We start from the raw sequence: 17044 nt of genomic DNA on the forward strand, positions 1-17044 counted from the left end.
GAACCTCACAGCCTGCATGTTTTTTAATCATAATGAGGGAGACGATCTATATGCACGTGGGTTGGAACTTCACACCTGGCATGTTTTTTAATCATAATGAGGGAGACGATCTATAATATATATATATCCCGAAGAAATTTTTGAGATTAAGGGGAAGACTAAAGATCTTTTGCACATAAGTGCGCGTGGGTTCGAATCCCACAGCCTGCATATATTTTATAATTATAGAGAGATGATCTACAAAGTAAGGGAGGTATAGAATAAAGATTTCATCTATATATTTAATAAGAATTTTTTAAACATTTTAATTTTTTTATGAAAATTTAAGAATATTAATGAAAACTTTGAAAATTATTTTTATATTAATTTTACCCTATTTTTTAAAAAAAAAATATATATAATTGTTTAAGCCCATTAACAAAGAACTAAATGATTAAAAAAAAAAAAAAAAAAAAAAAAAAAAAAAAAAAAAAAAAAAAAAAAAAAAANAAAAAAAAAAAAAAAAAAAAAAAAAAAAAAAAAAAAAAAAAAAAAAAAAAAAAAAAAAGGAAAAATCAGTAAGGAAAAAAACACAAAATATTAAAATCATCCTCGAACGGCATTTGTGTGGTCTTGGCTGAACTCATCATCTCTCTCCCCCTCTCTCTCTCTCTCCTTCCCCTCACTATTATCTCGTGGCCTTCTTCGCTTCAATCCCCTTTGCTTAATTCTCTATCACCGATGCGTGAAGATTCACAGCTCCGACACCTTCTTCTGATTCCTCTGCGTTGCGATTTCTTCTTGTTATTGAGATTTCGCCAGTGGCCGCCTCGATTCTGAGTTTCTGCTCCGCTTTCCTTCCACCACGGGAGTGGTTGTTTAATTTAATGCTAGTTGGATTCAATGAGATTTTCCTCTTCCACTAGAGATGACATCCGCTCCTTCGATGTCAGGTATGGCACCAGTACAACTTGTGAATTCTTTTTACTTTTGTATTTGTTTGCTTGGGAAATGGCAACAGATTATTTCACTTGAGGATAGGCGTCCGGTGGTTTGAGAGGTTTTGAGGTTTATTTTGTTTCTTTTGGGAGTCTTTGTTGACTGTTAGCTTGGTATAGTAGGGGAATTTGGCTTACTAGCTGTATAGATTGTGTGTTTTTGACGCGTAATTTTCTGAATTTGTAGTTTCTTTAGGATGCGTGAATATATGTAAATTCTCGAAAGGCGAGGGTGGTGGTCGGTATGATTGCAGTGTTCTCTCGTGTGCATGGAAGGCTCCGAGGGTCTTGACGGGTTTTCTTGCAAGCACCACTCATTCTCGTCAGTGCTCCTCTTTCTTGTATTCAAGAAATGGCAAAAGAAGCAGAATCAATTCTGTAAGTGGTTTGTTATGCTTGAATTATACGAATTTTGACCACTGAACAGGTTACTTTATTCATTATATCATGTTAACATTTTTTTATCTCGTTGTCAATTAGATTCTCCTATATTGGAACACTATCACAAGGTACCGAGTTTTGTATCTTATCCACTCTTGGAACATTTGTGGAAGTCATCCACTTATCATGTTATCATGTTTGGTTCCTTTTTCCTTTCCCATTTTACGTTTCTGTTTAGTTTTTTATAAAATATGGGCTGAACAGTGAATGGTGGAAGTCTTATGTTTGGTTGAAGACTGTTCGTAGTTGCTTTCAGCAATTTTGTTGAAGTACTATCATTTTGACATCGGTATAGTTTTTCTCACCCAAATCCTCTTCTAAGGTGGCGGAGAAATACCTTCATGCCAGAAAGTATCATAGCGAATCTTCAGATACCAATTAAACATTTCTTTGAAGTAAAACAAGTCTTTTTCAAGTTTCAAGTGCCAATGAATTATTTTGACACTAATTACTTCCAATTCTATTGCATGGAAGTTACTGGAAAACAACGAACTAAATACTGAACTTTAGCATCATTCCAAAACTAATGCCAAATTATTGCAGCCTCTTATCTTTTATTTTATATGCCTTGATAAAGATTTCTTCTGCGCANTTTTTTTTTTTTTTTTTTTTTTTTTTTTTTTTTTTTTTTTTTTTTTTTTTTTTTGTACATTTCAGAGATTTGAACCTATGAATGTTGGGGGATGGTATTCCAATTTAGTTACCAACCATGTACACCTTGGAAGATTTCTTAAATCAAGTCAGCTTCATGATATTTGTAGAAGGACGAAATTCTGTTGCTCTTCATTCTTGTCTTCAGATGCTTTTGACGAGGTTTCTCCTGAAGGTTTGTGGGAGGTACATATTGTCAATTGCTGAATGTGGTGACTCTATACTTTACTCTTCAAGATGGAATATCCCTTTTAGCTTTATGTTTCGCTAATTTCTACTCTCCAACCTCAGGACCTTAAGCCTACTGTCTCCTATTTGTCACCTAAGGAACTGGAATTGGTGCATAATGCTCTAAAGGTGAGCTACCGTACCAGCCAAACTTAGCATAATTTTTTATGTGTACAACTACTTAGGTGCGTCGGCCCTACATTTTCCCCCCTTTGCTTGGGTATAGCTTGCTTTCGAGGCTCATGATGGCCAGAAAAGACGTAGTGGAGAGCCCTTCATTATTCATCCAGTTGAGGTTGCCCGAATTCTTGGGGAGCTTGTAAGTTCTTTGTATCCTTTTTCAGGTAGAAAGAAAATTAGCTTGCAGTCTATGACTGAAAAGAGTGTTTTTATATGTTAGGAATTAGATTGGGAGACTATTGCTGCTGGATTGCTTCATGACACAGTTGAAGACACAGATGTTGTTACCTTTGAAAAAATAGAAGAGGAATTTGGTGCTACTGTTCGTCACATTGTTGAAGGAGAGACTAAGGTCCTTTAATTTTTCTTTTCTTTTTGTCTTACTATTGATGTTTGGGTCTTTACCCTCTTAGCATGTCATGGTCAATGACCTTCTTGATTGATCTTCACTGTCTTTCCATTTAGGTGTCTAAACTGGGTAAGTTGAAATGCAAGAATGAAGGCAATTCAGTACAAGATGTAAAAGCTGATGATCTGCGACAAATGTTTATAGCTATGACAGAAGAGGTGATATTTCTGTAATTACTGTTGTCTATGTCGTCATTCTTTCATGTAGCTTTTCAAAAAATAAAGGGAACTTTTGTTTCAGGTCCGTGTGATCATTGTCAAATTAGCAGATCGCTTGCATAACATGCGCACTCTTTCACACATGCCTCCTCATAAGCAGGTTGCTTATTATCTTTTAAGAGTATATGGTTGTTGACCTTTATTTGGTACTAGATTTAACACTTTTGCTTCATGTCCAGTCCAGCATTGCAAGGGAAACATTGCAGGTCTTTGCTCCTCTTGCTAAGTTGCTGGGTATGTACCAGATCAAGGTATGATCCGTTATTTCTCAGTTAATATTATTATTCTNGGTCCTTTAATTTTTCTTTTCTTTTTGTCTTACTATTGATGTTTGGGTCTTTACCCTCTTAGCATGTCATGGTCAATGACCTTCTTGATTGATCTTCACTGTCTTTCCATTTAGGTGTCTAAACTGGGTAAGTTGAAATGCAAGAATGAAGGCAATTCAGTACAAGATGTAAAAGCTGATGATCTGCGACAAATGTTTATAGCTATGACAGAAGAGGTGATATTTCTGTAATTACTGTTGTCTATGTCGTCATTCTTTCATGTAGCTTTTCAAAAAATAAAGGGAACTTTTGTTTCAGGTCCGTGTGATCATTGTCAAATTAGCAGATCGCTTGCATAACATGCGCACTCTTTCACACATGCCTCCTCATAAGCAGGTTGCTTATTATCTTTTAAGAGTATATGGTTGTTGACCTTTATTTGGTACTAGATTTAACACTTTTGCTTCATGTCCAGTCCAGCATTGCAAGGGAAACATTGCAGGTCTTTGCTCCTCTTGCTAAGTTGCTGGGTATGTACCAGATCAAGGTATGATCCGTTATTTCTCAGTTAATATTATTATTCTTATTCTTATTATTTGTGTTTTGCTTGTACCTTTTTATTTTATTTTATTTTATTTTATTTTTGCTGCAATTAGAACTTGTTGATGTTGGTTCCTAAGTTGTGTTTCTTTACCTCAGATTGCAAATAATTTTATAAGCAGATGACATTTGTCTCTTTTACTTGATTTCCATAAAGTGCATTTCTTATCATATGATGCATTGCTCTATCTTTTGAAATTATTTTTTATATCATGGCACCATGATAACGATTGCAGTCAGAGCTAGAAAACCTTTCTTTCATGTATACCAATCCTGAAGATTATTCCAAGGTCAAAAGAAGAGTTGCAGACCTTTCTAAAGAACACGAGAAAGAATTGATAGAGGTAATGCTGTTATCTTTTTCATTAATTTCTCTTGTTATTTCAATTAGGCATCTTGTTATTTTATCATTTACAAACTAATGAACGTTCTATAGCAAGTAATAACTAAATATTACTTTTTAAATAACTGATATTTCAACCTTTAAAAAAAATTGAAGGCCACTCTTAATGGGAATGAGAATGAGACAAGATTGGGATCAACAATTGATTATCGATTTAAAGTAAATATGTGAGATCCATTACAGAAGTAGAGGTACAAGGAAGGTGTGGAAAAAATTAAAGGACCTTGGTTCCATAAACTTAAGAATCTAAAATCAAAATGGAAAATGTCAACCTAAGCACAGTTCAATTGGTTAAGGCGTTACAACCCTAAACAAGAGGTTAGAAGTTTGAATCGCGCCCCTATATTGTTGAACTCAAGAAAAACATGGATATGCAATACTATACCTTTAGGATATTTCATTTGATGTAAGTCGGCCTACATGTCAAACACCAATAATTTATTGAAGAAAGATTGATTTCGTTTTTGATCCAATTCCTAACAGGTCAATGTAGCCAATGATAGATATGGTAATTGAAGTTCTTTCAGCATATGAAGGGATTGCATGGAATCTAGTTGATTTTGATATACTGTTTTGTTTTGTTTTCAAGAAGTAGGAAATACCTAATTCTTTATTTCTGTCTCTCTCACAACTGTGGAACTAACAATCATTTGTCATTGAGGCGATATTTAAATGAATTCTAAAAATGCTATCTTCCTTATAACTACAAGGTTTAAATTAACATACTTATTGTAGGCAAAGAAAATTTTGACGAAGAAGATTCAGGAAGATCAGTTCCTAGACCTTATGACTCTGAGAACTGAAGTTCGATCTGTATGTAAGGAGTCTTTCAGGTATAGCTTTGAATGCCTCCTTTGCAGTTTGCACTTTCTTCACTTGCACTCATCTTAAGGGTTGGGTTATACATATAGATAAGAAAAGGTTTCTTTTTCTCAGACGAGTAGTTTCTCAGTGGTTTGTCTGTGCTGCAATGATACTTGAGTCCATAGATACGTTAGGCAATTAAGTTTCTGCTTGAAATTTTTCTCCTTCACCTCTTTGCACACAGCAATCTTGCGTCCTGAATTTAAATTCAGAATTCTTATGGAATCTTAATGAATACATTGGCTATCATTTTGCAGCATCTATAAAGCTGTTCTCAAGTCTCAATGTTCAATCAGTGAGGTTAACCAGATTGCACAGGTTTGTTTTAAAATCCAATATTTCACATGACATTTGATGCAGGTTTCATGTCTTCTTGTTAATGATATATGCATTTCTTTTTAAATATCCAGCTTCGCATTATCATACAACCAAAGCCTTGCATTGGTGTTGGACCGTTCTGTAGCCTGCAGCAGGTAGTTTATTTTTGGTGTTACGAAATTCAATGATGTTGGTTATCCTGTAATTGCTGTAATACTTCAATAAACCATCGTTTTTGCGCTATTGTATTTTCTGTAGATTTGTTATCATGTTCTTGGGTTGGTACATGGAATATGGACCCCTATTCCTAGAGCTGTGAGTAAACTGCAACTTCTCTTATGGTTCTACACAAACCTGATTGTATATTGGTGAATACTGACCTGCTCTCTATAACAGATGAAAGATTATATAGCAACTCCAAAACCTAATGGTTATCAAAGTCTTCACACAACTGTAATCCCATTCCTTTATGAGAGTATGTTCCGGCTAGAAGTTCAGGTATTTAAATATTCTAGTTTTAGCACGTAGTATCAATTGGTTTTTCACATCTGAACTGCATTTAGGGAAGTTATTTTTTGAGCTTACCTCTCTTTGCTAAAACTTTTACTTTAAAAAACATTTGATTGCTTAATCTATCATTTTTAGTTGGTGGTTGCATATCGAGGTTCATAAAAATAATGGTTATTTTGGCAGATCAGAACAGAGGAGATGGACCTAATAGCTGAAAGAGGCATTGCTGCTCACTATTGTGGGGGTGGGCTTGTAACTAGCCCAGTTAGAAGTTCTATGCCCAATTCTAGAAGTTCAAGAAGGAAAGCTGTCTGTCTCAGTGATGCAAACATTGCACTCAGGGTATTTATTTACCTTTCCTGGTTGTAGACTTTTCAAGGTGTTAAGATGAGCCTTTTGAGGAACTAGTCTGGATTTGTTAATTTCATGGATGAAGCCTTTGATTTCTTCCAGATTGGCTGGCTCAATGCTATAAGAGAATGGCAAGAGGAGTTTGTTGGTAACATGAGCTCAAGAGAATTTGTGGATACTGTAACCAGAGATTTATTAGGCAGTCGGGTCTTTGTTTTTACGCCAAGAGGAGAGGTATAAATGGCTAACATCAGAACATTTTCTATGTCATGCTTATTAAGTTTGTAACTATAACTGGCCTTAAACATCTACATCTGCAGATTAAAAATCTACCTAAAGGTGCTACTGTGATTGACTATTCATACATGATACACACAGAAATTGGTAACACGATGGTAGCTGCAAAGGTAATGTTTCAAGTGTTGACTGGAAGATTGCCTTTCCATATGTCTCATAACAGATGGATTATGCCTGTGTTTCTTGATCGACTGGATATTGACCTTCCATGTGTGACTTTGGCATTGTAGGTGAATGGTAACCTCGTTTCTCCTACGCATGTTCTTGCTAATGCAGAAGTTGTAGAGATAATCACATATAATGTAAGTTGCAATTTTGAGTTATATTACTAATGACAATTGGAAGCTTTTCCTATCTCTTTAGCTTTTGGTTAATCCCTGCCTTTTCTCTGATTGAATTAATTTACTCTAAAAGACATCCACAAGAAAGAAAAGGTAAACAAAAAATATAAGTAAAAAATATATACAAGTTTAGTGCGTAAAACAGCTGCTTTCTGTTTTTTCCTTTCTGCATATGCCTAGAGTATGCTGATATTTGGCGTCCTTAGATAAAGCAATTGCTGCTTAAGAAAATATAATATTCTTTAATCTCACCTGGAGCACTAATAAGATATCAAAAGTGAAATCTGAAAACTCATTAGGACATACTTGCAATGTCAAAATATACTGTATTTGACTCTGGATTTTGACTTAGGGTATGATGTATAGATGTGCATGTGCTTGCCTTCCAAAGCTAAAACTTGTCGTCTCATGACTACAATCACTACTAAAAAATTTATCATCTCGTGCCTACAATCACTACATAAAATTTTTATCATCTTGGGTCTACAATCACTGCATAAAGTCTTCTAATCTATAGAAACTGATACAAGAGCTCAGAAGAGTGACGAACATTTTCAAATGTGTTCTGGGAAAGTTACACGAAATATTTTCCCTGAAAAGAATATGAAGTTTTAAATTCTAGTACAGTCATGATCATGCATTAAGCTTCCTTCAAGCAGCATGATGTGTTCTGTCAATCGGACAGTTTACCATCTGTTTTTTTCCCTTCATTTGGTTAAGTTTGATCGTTCGGGCAGTCTTTTCAAATATTTTAATTTCATTTATTTATTTGATGTTAGTTTTATCAAGGTCAGGTATTACATGTTTGAACCAATAGGTGGTTTTCTGGATATTCACTCAAAGTAAGTAAAAATAGTGATAGTAGGGGAGGAAGTGAAAAGCGAAATTTGCACCATTTGGCATTATGGAACTCATGGAGAAAGAGAAGTTAACTTGAAAGAGAAATTTGCACCATTTGGCATTATGGAACTCATGGAGAAAGAGAAGTTAACTTGAAAGAGAAATTTGCACCACTAGGTAATAATGCAAAATGCCCAGGAGTTTAGAGAAATTAACTTGAAAGTGGTGTTTTGCTCCTTTTTCTGGAACTCATGGAGTCTGCAGATGCAGTAGGGGACTTTTTAATTAGTTTTCGAGCTTGCATTAGTTTACTGTATGTCCAGTATGTGTAGATTCTTGATAAGATACGTATATGGACATTTCCAAACTTCATCCCACCATTTTTCAACTTCACCATTTTAGTTTTAAACTTCTGATGAACAGGTGTCATGATTGGCCATTTTTCTTTGTTTGCAGGCACTTTCTGGAAAATCAGCTTATCAACGGCATAAACAATGGTTGCAACATGCAAAAACACGAAGTGCTAGACACAAGATTATGAAGGTATGGTCGGTCATAATGAATTATACCTTATGGATATATTGCTTTTGCTTTTGTTCTCTTTTGCCCATCACAACGAATGGAATGCCAGAGTCTTCAACAAGGTGTTTGAAGCCATTTTTTAACATACGATATTTGTCTTTATTTTGATGTAAACATGATTGAATTACTCTTTAACCACACTTATTGGAGAAGTTTTTTTCAACTTCATTAGGATAGGACTTATTATTATTATTATTATTATTATTATTATTATTTTCTCTGGTAACATTTCATACCATCAATGAAATTGTTCTGAATAATAAAAAAAAACAACAATCTCATTCTTTTTGCAGTTTTTAAGGGAACAAGCTTCACTGTCGGCTGCTGAAATAACAGCAGATACCATTACTGACTTCATTGCTGATTCCGATGAGGAAAGTGAGACAGAAGAACCGCCAGTTGTCTCCACTATAAAAAAGCCTCTCTGGGAGAAAATTTTGGATATGGTGGATATTTCATCCACTCGGAAAAACATTAAAGACAACTCTCAGTCAAAAAATAACAAGGTGTCTGTTCCCAGAGTGAACGGCAAACATAACCACTATGTAAATGTAAAGTTGAAAGCAGAAGGAGATATATTATCGATGGGTAATGGGGTTGCCAGGATTATTCAACCATTATACAGGGAAGTCTTGCCTGGTTTGGATAGTTGGCTAATCAGCAAGGTTACCTCTTGGCACAGTCTTGAAGGGCATTCTATTCAATGGCTTTGTGTTGTTTGCATAGATCGAAAAGGTAAGTCAGTCACATTAAGCTCCCTACTGTATCATAAGGTATAAATAGTATGTGATTGTTGGATATCCAGAATGCTTTCAAAGATATTTCTTCTGGCGCAAGGCTTTTGTTGGGGAATTGATTAACAAAAACTCTGTAAAGTACTAAGTGTAGTAGAGCTATAATTTCAGGCATAATGGGCGAGGTTACAACAGAATTGGCAGCAGCAGGCATCACTGTTTGTTCCTGCGTGGTGAGTGTCCATTTTTGTTCCTGCATGTTTCTTGAACGTCATCTCCTTATTCTTAGCTCTATCCTCATCTAAGTAGCTGTCATTATGAATAAAATGGTCAGGCCGAGATGGATAGAGGAAGAGGATTAGCCGTCATGTTGTTTCATGTTGAAGGGAACCTGGACAGTATGGTAATGCATAACATCAACTTTCTCTTGGTTTCTTGCATCTGTTATGCGCTCACACAAACCTCTGTTTATGGTCGAACCGATCGCTCATCTTCCGAACTCTGACAACATAACTATTGTTCTCAGGTCAATGCGTGCGCAAGGGTCGACACAATCTTGGGTGTCTTGGGATGGTCGACGGGGTGCAGCTGGCCAAACACAGTGGAAAACCAAAAATTTCTCGAGTGCTGATCGATACGGACTTCCTCAAGGGAGGAATGGGTAATTCCAAAAACACCTATGAGGAAACTACTTGATTGGAGAAATGGAGGCTTGAGTTTAAAAGTTTTGTTCCTGAGGAAACGAAAATTCCATAATATTTTTATGGTAGAATTTTGGTAGTTAGTATCATGATGTGGAAAAAACCAAATAAAGTTGGTAATGAATGAGTTTTAGTATGTGGATTCAGGGCAGTGTGTATACAAACAGGAGTGAATAGGTAAAGGCTGGCATTATACTCTGTAAAGATACCATTGAGGATAGAATAACAAATTTTACCCACAATTCTTCAGGTCTCCTACTAAGCGTTTGTATACATTTTCAAACATAAGCAGATGCTACGCATTGCAGGTTGGAAATTGTTTGTATTGTTTTTATTTCTAACTTCTAAATGTTTTTGATTCTCAATTCTAGGTAAGTTTCAGATTTAATCGTGGTTAACATTTTTAACATAGAAAAGGTATTTTACATTTTGGAAAATTTTGGAAAAACTCGTGTTGTATCAATTAAAACTCCAAATTTATATTTTTTATTAGTGTCCATCTGGTTCTAATCACTCATGAGTAGAATTATTATTCTCCAAAATTTTGCCGAAAGTAGTAAGAAAATTATAATGTAATTTTTTAAAATAAGAGTATATTGAAAAAATATTTATTATCTATTTGTGTGTTACATTTTTTCTCGAATATATATGAGTTCTTTTACTTAAAGAAGTTTTATAAGCGTGTGAAAATTATTTATCGTAGTTTTCTTATGTTTTCTCAAATTTATAATAATTATTTCATTAAATATAGAATTGTTTAGGATAAACCAAGTAAAAAGTTAATTTTCTACTCAATTATGTTGAAATGTCATTAATCATTAATATATATGAGAAAAATTTTAAGATTTTCTCATTTTCTCACTTGGAACGGAAAGATTGTGGGTATATTTTTATACATAAAAGTATTGTGGGTGAAATTTGACCTAACAAATAAGGTCAAAGACCATAAGAAAATGGAGAAAAAAATGCTTAAGATGAAAGTACTCTCAAATAAATTCGTCATTTTTCTCTAATTTTAAGCACCAAAACTGGTAATTGATCGATAACACAGGTAGGGGTCAAGCTTAATTTTTCTTAGATCAAATTATGCATCAACCACACTAAAATTAAAATGTAAAAATTTCTAAATATATTTTTCGTGCTAGTAACCTTTTATTAGCTATTTGTGGCTATCTAAACTAACACCTCATCTATGACGTTGATGGTCGTGTCATCAATATCTAATTAATTAATGATTAGATCAAAATCATCACCAAATTAACCCAATACTTTAAGGAAGATATAAATTAAGTTTTGCAATTCATTACGGCTCCTTTTAACTAAAGCTTAAAGCTAAGTTGCAACTTGGATTCTCTTATATAAAAAAAAAACAATAAAAAAACATGTCAAAGCGATGACATTAAACTCAACCAAATGGCGGCGGCGGAGAATTAAAATTTCTTTTAAAAGTTGATATTTTAAATTAAAATATTGAACGTTAGCTTCTAATTTATGACAGAAACAATATTTTTATGTATAATATCTTAATAAAAATAGCTTTATATTACAAGAAAAAATAAATAAAATTTTAATTTCAAGTAATTACACAATTAAACTAAAGCATTCTATATATTAATTGAATAAACTTAAAGTAGACAGAGAAATTGTGAGAAATGTCAAATCAATGACTGAAATATCTCGTTGATTCTTAAAGAATCTCTGAATATTTAGCGTTGACTACGACAAGTTTTCAAAGGTCAAAATTATATACTTAGTTCATAAATTATATAACATAAATAAATACATTTCTAAATTTTGGAGATGCTAAGGTTGTCTTTTTTTTTTTCCTAAAAGAATTATATCATCACAATAAGATGTTTTATAATATTTAGACTAAATTAATTTAAAAAATTCATAAAATTTGCATTTGTTACCTTAAACTTTAAAATAAAATAAAATAAATTCCTTAAAACTTAAAATATATATATATACACGTTAATTTTAAATGAAAATCGCCAATATTTTATTTTAAATATATCCTTCAATTTTTTTTAAAAAAATCTAAAAATATTGGTGAAATTCTAAAAGTTTCATTAATACCGGTAAAGAAATTTAATTTTAAAAATATCCATGGATTAATACCTTTAAATTTAAAAATAAAATTAAAAAGTTTGGAAATTATTTATAAGGTTTTAAAAGAAACATTCGACAATAAAGATCTTTTTGAACATTTTTATAAAAGGTGGAAAGGAATTAATGATATTTTTTAAACTATATAGGTATTTTTTTTAAATGAGAGTAAACTTTTTAAAGTTCAATAGCTACCCGTCTCAATCCAAAATTAATTTTTTTTTTAGTGTTTTAAAGACATTATTGAAACTTTTGAAGGTTTAGAGTCAATTTTTAGACAAAGCACAAAATTTAAACGTTTTTTTATATTAATTTAACCTAATATTTATTAGTGACAAACTAATAGAATGTGTTCATCACATTATTTAGCTGTCTGTGAGATCATAGGACATACCTAAGATTAATTAGTCAAAATCGGAAAGCTAGCGATTATATATATATATATATATATATATATATGTATAGGTTCTTAGCTAAGGATATAATATATATATATATATATATATATAGAGGTTGTTAGTAGTTCCACCTTGAAGAGAAAGTGAGTCAAGCAAAGGGGATTTGGAATGTGCCCACCTTTTACTAATACAACGGCCTCCTTGGTTTTCTTCCATTTTGTTTAAATTATTATTATTAGGTTTGTATTAGATCTTGATTAATTCCCTACTTTCATTTGGTTTTTTTTTTTTTTTTTTTTTTTTTGGTCCATTTTGGTTGTAATTTCTTCTAACTATAATATATTCGTAAATATTTAATATCGTTTAAATCATTTACACATTAATTTAGAAGAAAAATGCATAAATAATATCATATATGATCTTGAAATTTTACACTTTATTTATCTTATTTTAATAAATTTTTAAAAATCATTCAACAAATTTGAAAGTTTAAATGATAAAAATAAAATTTTCAAACTTTTCTAAACATAATTCAAACATATTCAAAGTTTGGGATATATTATATTTTTTTAATCAAATTTTGTAAAATAATAATAATAATAATTTTCGCGAGTGAAAGACTAATTTTAAAATCTACATTAAATTTTAATAAATGAATAGAAATAGAATAAGTATATAATTTAAAATATATGGTAAAGATCACACACACGTAAACTTTGGAGGCGGCTTCATAGATTGGTTCTTCTTTGTCACGCTTGACAATATTTTAATCCTTCTTTTTAACTTTCTAACCAAAATGAATTGACGTTAATGTAATTCAAAATTTGAATTCGGTGCCCGTGATCATCTCACATATTTACTCTTCGCATGTTTTGTCCTTACTCATATACATCTTAGGAAAATTCTTAGGAGGACATCAAAAGTAGAGTTATTTCCTTCTACCATGTTTTTTCTAGAGAGATCACTTAACATATAATTGCTCAAAACAAAACACACGTAATCATGAAGTTCTTATAAGTGAGTTATCGAAAAGTAAAGTGCACTTTGTTGATATAGACAATAACTTTCAATTATTTTATGTATTTATTAGTCATTCTATACTCGTGGCCACTCTCGTTCAAATGTCATATCGATTTATTCATGCACCACTCATTTACTCCGGTGTCACTGTTAATTTTGTAAAGTAATGAAATAGNACAAATCCTTATCATATTTGTTCATTATAAATAGTCCTTACCATTCATTTTAACGTACGCAATTTGCTTGTAATTGAAAGTGTTTGTACATAACAAGTCAAAGTGGACAATATCTACTGACAGTAGATTTGAACTGTTACAAATAGTATTAGAGCCAGACAATCGGTCTGCCTCGAAGACGCTAGACCCTCAAGGGATGGATGGTGAGAGAATAGGAAAAATATTTAAATTTAATGCAGAAATAAAAAAAATAAAAAAATAAAGTTTAAAAAAGAAGTGAGAATAGGAAAAGTATTTAATTCTCATAAAAAGTAAAATTTTATATATATGTTGAGGGGAAAATATTGTTTTAAAATAGAATATTAATGCTTATTTGTGACCTTCTATTTGCTTTTCTTTAATTTTATTTTTCATTTTCCCCCCTAAAATTCGATAAGTTTATTAATTATTTCTTTTATAAACGATGGAAGAAAATAGAAATGTACTCAGTAACCGTTTCATTTTTCAAAATTTAAATTAAGAAAATAGAAAAAAATAATAATAAAAGTAAAATAAAATACTCAAAATATTATTTTAAATATGTATTTCAAGTAAAAATTATGAAAACAATGCATTTATTTACATTTTTAAAAAAATGGAATGGGCAGAGAAAGAATAAATTAGAATTTTTTTGTTTTTTTTCAAAATTTGTGTCCATTTTTGTTGGCAAATGCCACATTTGTATTTTCCCTAAAAATGACTTTTTAGATTAAAAAAAAAAAACTAAATTAAAAATTACAATTATTTTAAATTTTAAAATTCATATATTTATCTAATTAATTAACTTTTGAATCAAATAATAAATAAGCATTATACTCATAATTTGAAGTAAAATAGGGTTAAACTCTGCCCCCACGTTGAACTTCAGTTCAACAGTAAAATACCACAGACAAAATTTCATTAATAAATACCATAAGTAGCCCTCAATTTAAGACTCTTTACAACAATATTTAGGCGTTTTTTTTTAACCGTCTAAATATTTTTTTAATCAATATAATATAAGTAAATTAACAATAATGCTTAATACTTAAGCCTCAGTAAAATAAATGACTTAATTTATGACATTTTTGTATATTTAGTTAAAAGATTATAATAAATTCGTAAATTTTAAAGAATTCAAGACTAAATTTATAATTTTAGTGTTGGGTAAAAAACATGTAAGAATGAGGCAGGTAAAATTAGTGATTTAGTGAATTAAGTTTCCAAGTATTTAACAGCTCATTAAAATTATTTAAAAAGGATTTAATTTTAGGAGAAGAAGCGTGGAGCAGAGGCAAACGCAAGTTGGTGAAACCAAGAAGCTTCCTAAGCCTTTGTGACCTCTGTCTTCCACCAGCGCCTACAAAACGCCCTTCCCCTCCCTTCTTCTTTCTCCATCCGCTAAACCCTAAATCTTTTCAATTTCAATCAAATCCCTATTTCCTCTCTGTTTCAGTCATGTGTGGTGGTGCCTTCATCGCCGGCTTCATCCCCCGCCGCGACGGCCAACGCGTTACCGCCTCTGACATTTGGCCAAACTCCCCCTTGTTCGATTTTAACAAATGTCCTCCCGATCACGATGCTTCTCCCGTCAAACGCCCCCTCCGTTCTTCCGGTATGATTTCGCGACCTTTTTTTTTTTTTTTAATTTTATGTAACTTCCGTCGTTTTTTCGCCTCCAATTTTTGAGAAATTGATGTTTCAGAGGCTTCTTGGACAGACGAGAAGCCGAAGAAGAGGCAGAGGAAGAATCTTTACAGAGGAATTCGTCAGCGGCCATGGGGGAAATGGGCGGCTGAGATTCGTGATCCGAGGAAGGGGATTCGAGTCTGGCTTGGGACTTTTAATACCGCGGAGGAAGCCGCTCGAGCTTACGATCGTGAAGCTCGGAAGATCCGTGGAAAGAAAGCCAAGGTTAATTTCCCTAATGAAGACGATGAGTTTTCTATTCAAGCGCGCTGTAATCTCCAGAATGCGAATCCTCAATTTCACACTCAAATTAGGGCTAATAATCTGCATAGTGTTCCTGAAAATTCCGTGTATGGAGAATTCTGCTGGGATCGGAATCAGATCGGTAATTTCATGGCTAAGGATTTCAACGGCAGCCGGATTCCGCCGGTGATTGAGGAACAATCCGCCTCTGGATCGGAGAATTCTTATTCTCCGCCAGAGAGATCAGATGTTTATCAGAACATAAACGCCGTGGAGTTCGGTGTGGAAGAGGCGGAGGAAAAGCCGGAGGAGAAGGTCGCCATTGTTGCCACTACTGAGGAAGAGAACGAGGTGCAGAAGCTTTCAGAGGAGTTAATGGCATACGAAAACTTCATGAAGTTCTACCAGATTCCGTACCTGGACGGACAGTCGACGGTGACGAATCCGGCGGAAGAACAGGTGGTGGGCGATCTGTGGAGCTTCGACGACGACGACGGCGGCCTTCACGGCTCTGTTTCGTCGAATGACTTGTGATAATCCAAGAACTTCTCTTGAATTCCTCTGTGAATTCTGGAACCGGTGTCGATCCTTGAGTTTCGTGTTTCAAAATTGTGGTTTTCTTGTTTAATTTCAGAATCTGTTTGTGTAATTTTCAGCGTTTGAACGATGTCAATTTGTTGATATGAAATTGTTTTCAATTATTTCAGTCCCTTTCAAAGAGATTCGTTAATCAAATTTATTTATAAATGATATCAATAATCTTTCATTAACAACCAAATTAAACAAGAATACAATGCTAATCCTAATCCTAATTCTAAGATCTGCCTGTTCATGGTTTCCGAGTATTATGAATTATCAAATTTCCAGAAGGAATAATAACATATTAATTAACCATTTCAGAGGAAATGAATCCATTTTGGTGTTGTGTAATAAACAATAAAAATAAAGTTGTATGTTGAGGTGGGTTGAATGAGTGGGGGGGTTGGTCCGAGGTGGCAGAAAAGGAGGCCGACGTGGAGTAAAGGGAGGGGGTTAGTTTTGTAATTAAAAGAAAAAGGAAGGGTGGAAATAGGAGAATGTTGAATTTGCATGGCGGCGGAAGGGAACGAGTGTTATAATCGTGGGGAGTGAGTCAGAGAGAATAAAACTATGGTCAAGACAAACGGTGGGCGGTGGTGGTGATGTGTCAAACAAAACTAGTACGTTTCATGTTTTAGATTTCGCGCTGGCTGCTGCTGTGTCGTACTTTTGTACTGCCCCCACTCCTCTGCCACCGCCATTTTTTTNTTTTTTTTTTTTTTTTTTTTTTTTTTTTTTTTGTAATAAGTTAAATAAAAAAAAAAATATATATCCTTATATCTTTTATAAAAGACATCAACCTACGGCTGGTAAATATTATCTTCTTTAGACTATATCTTTTTAATTTATTCAACAACATTTTAAAAATGTGTCCGATAGGGAAATTGTTTCCACATAT

At 33.1% G+C, this 17044-nt stretch overlaps 2 protein-coding genes across 5 annotated transcripts; both read left to right on the plus strand.

The window, feature by feature from the left end:
- Positions 1 to 615: 615 nt before the first annotated feature.
- On the plus strand, positions 616 to 10226 carry LOC111790029 (putative GTP diphosphokinase RSH1, chloroplastic). 3 transcript variants are annotated; one of them, XM_023670792.1, is made up of 24 exons: positions 616 to 932; positions 1165 to 1355; positions 2076 to 2255; positions 2361 to 2426; positions 2524 to 2616; positions 2698 to 2829; positions 2943 to 3044; positions 3127 to 3204; positions 3284 to 3355; positions 4210 to 4317; positions 5112 to 5209; positions 5498 to 5558; positions 5651 to 5713; positions 5817 to 5873; positions 5955 to 6056; positions 6252 to 6410; positions 6522 to 6653; positions 6740 to 6826; positions 6947 to 7018; positions 8354 to 8440; positions 8773 to 9214; positions 9385 to 9446; positions 9548 to 9616; positions 9740 to 10226. In XM_023670792.1, exons 1-24 carry the CDS (start codon positions 908 to 910, stop codon positions 9842 to 9844), a joined length of 2643 nt encoding a protein of 880 aa, XP_023526560.1. In that variant the 5' UTR covers positions 616 to 907; the 3' UTR covers positions 9845 to 10226. The 3 variants fall into 3 exon arrangements, with proteins under 3 accessions (XP_023526560.1, XP_023526561.1, XP_023526562.1); XM_023670793.1 differs by having other exon boundaries at positions 1174 to 1355; XM_023670794.1 differs by having other exon boundaries at positions 883 to 937.
- A 4678-nt stretch (positions 10227 to 14904) lies between these two features.
- On the plus strand, positions 14905 to 16287 carry LOC111790030 (ethylene-responsive transcription factor ERF071). 2 transcript variants are annotated; one of them, XM_023670796.1, is made up of 2 exons: positions 14905 to 15250; positions 15356 to 16287. In XM_023670796.1, the coding sequence occupies exons 1-2, from the start codon at positions 15094 to 15096 to the stop codon at positions 16099 to 16101; spliced, it is 903 nt and encodes a 300-aa protein (XP_023526564.1). In that variant the 5' UTR covers positions 14905 to 15093; the 3' UTR covers positions 16102 to 16287. The 2 variants fall into 2 exon arrangements, with proteins under 2 accessions (XP_023526564.1, XP_023526563.1); XM_023670795.1 differs by having other exon boundaries at positions 14938 to 15250; positions 15341 to 16287.
- Positions 16288 to 17044: the final 757 nt, after the last annotated feature.

The sequence above is a fragment of the Cucurbita pepo genome, chromosome LG03 (assembly GCF_002806865.2).
Source record: "Cucurbita pepo subsp. pepo cultivar mu-cu-16 chromosome LG03, ASM280686v2, whole genome shotgun sequence".
Lineage (NCBI taxonomy): Eukaryota > Viridiplantae > Streptophyta > Magnoliopsida > Cucurbitales > Cucurbitaceae > Cucurbita > Cucurbita pepo.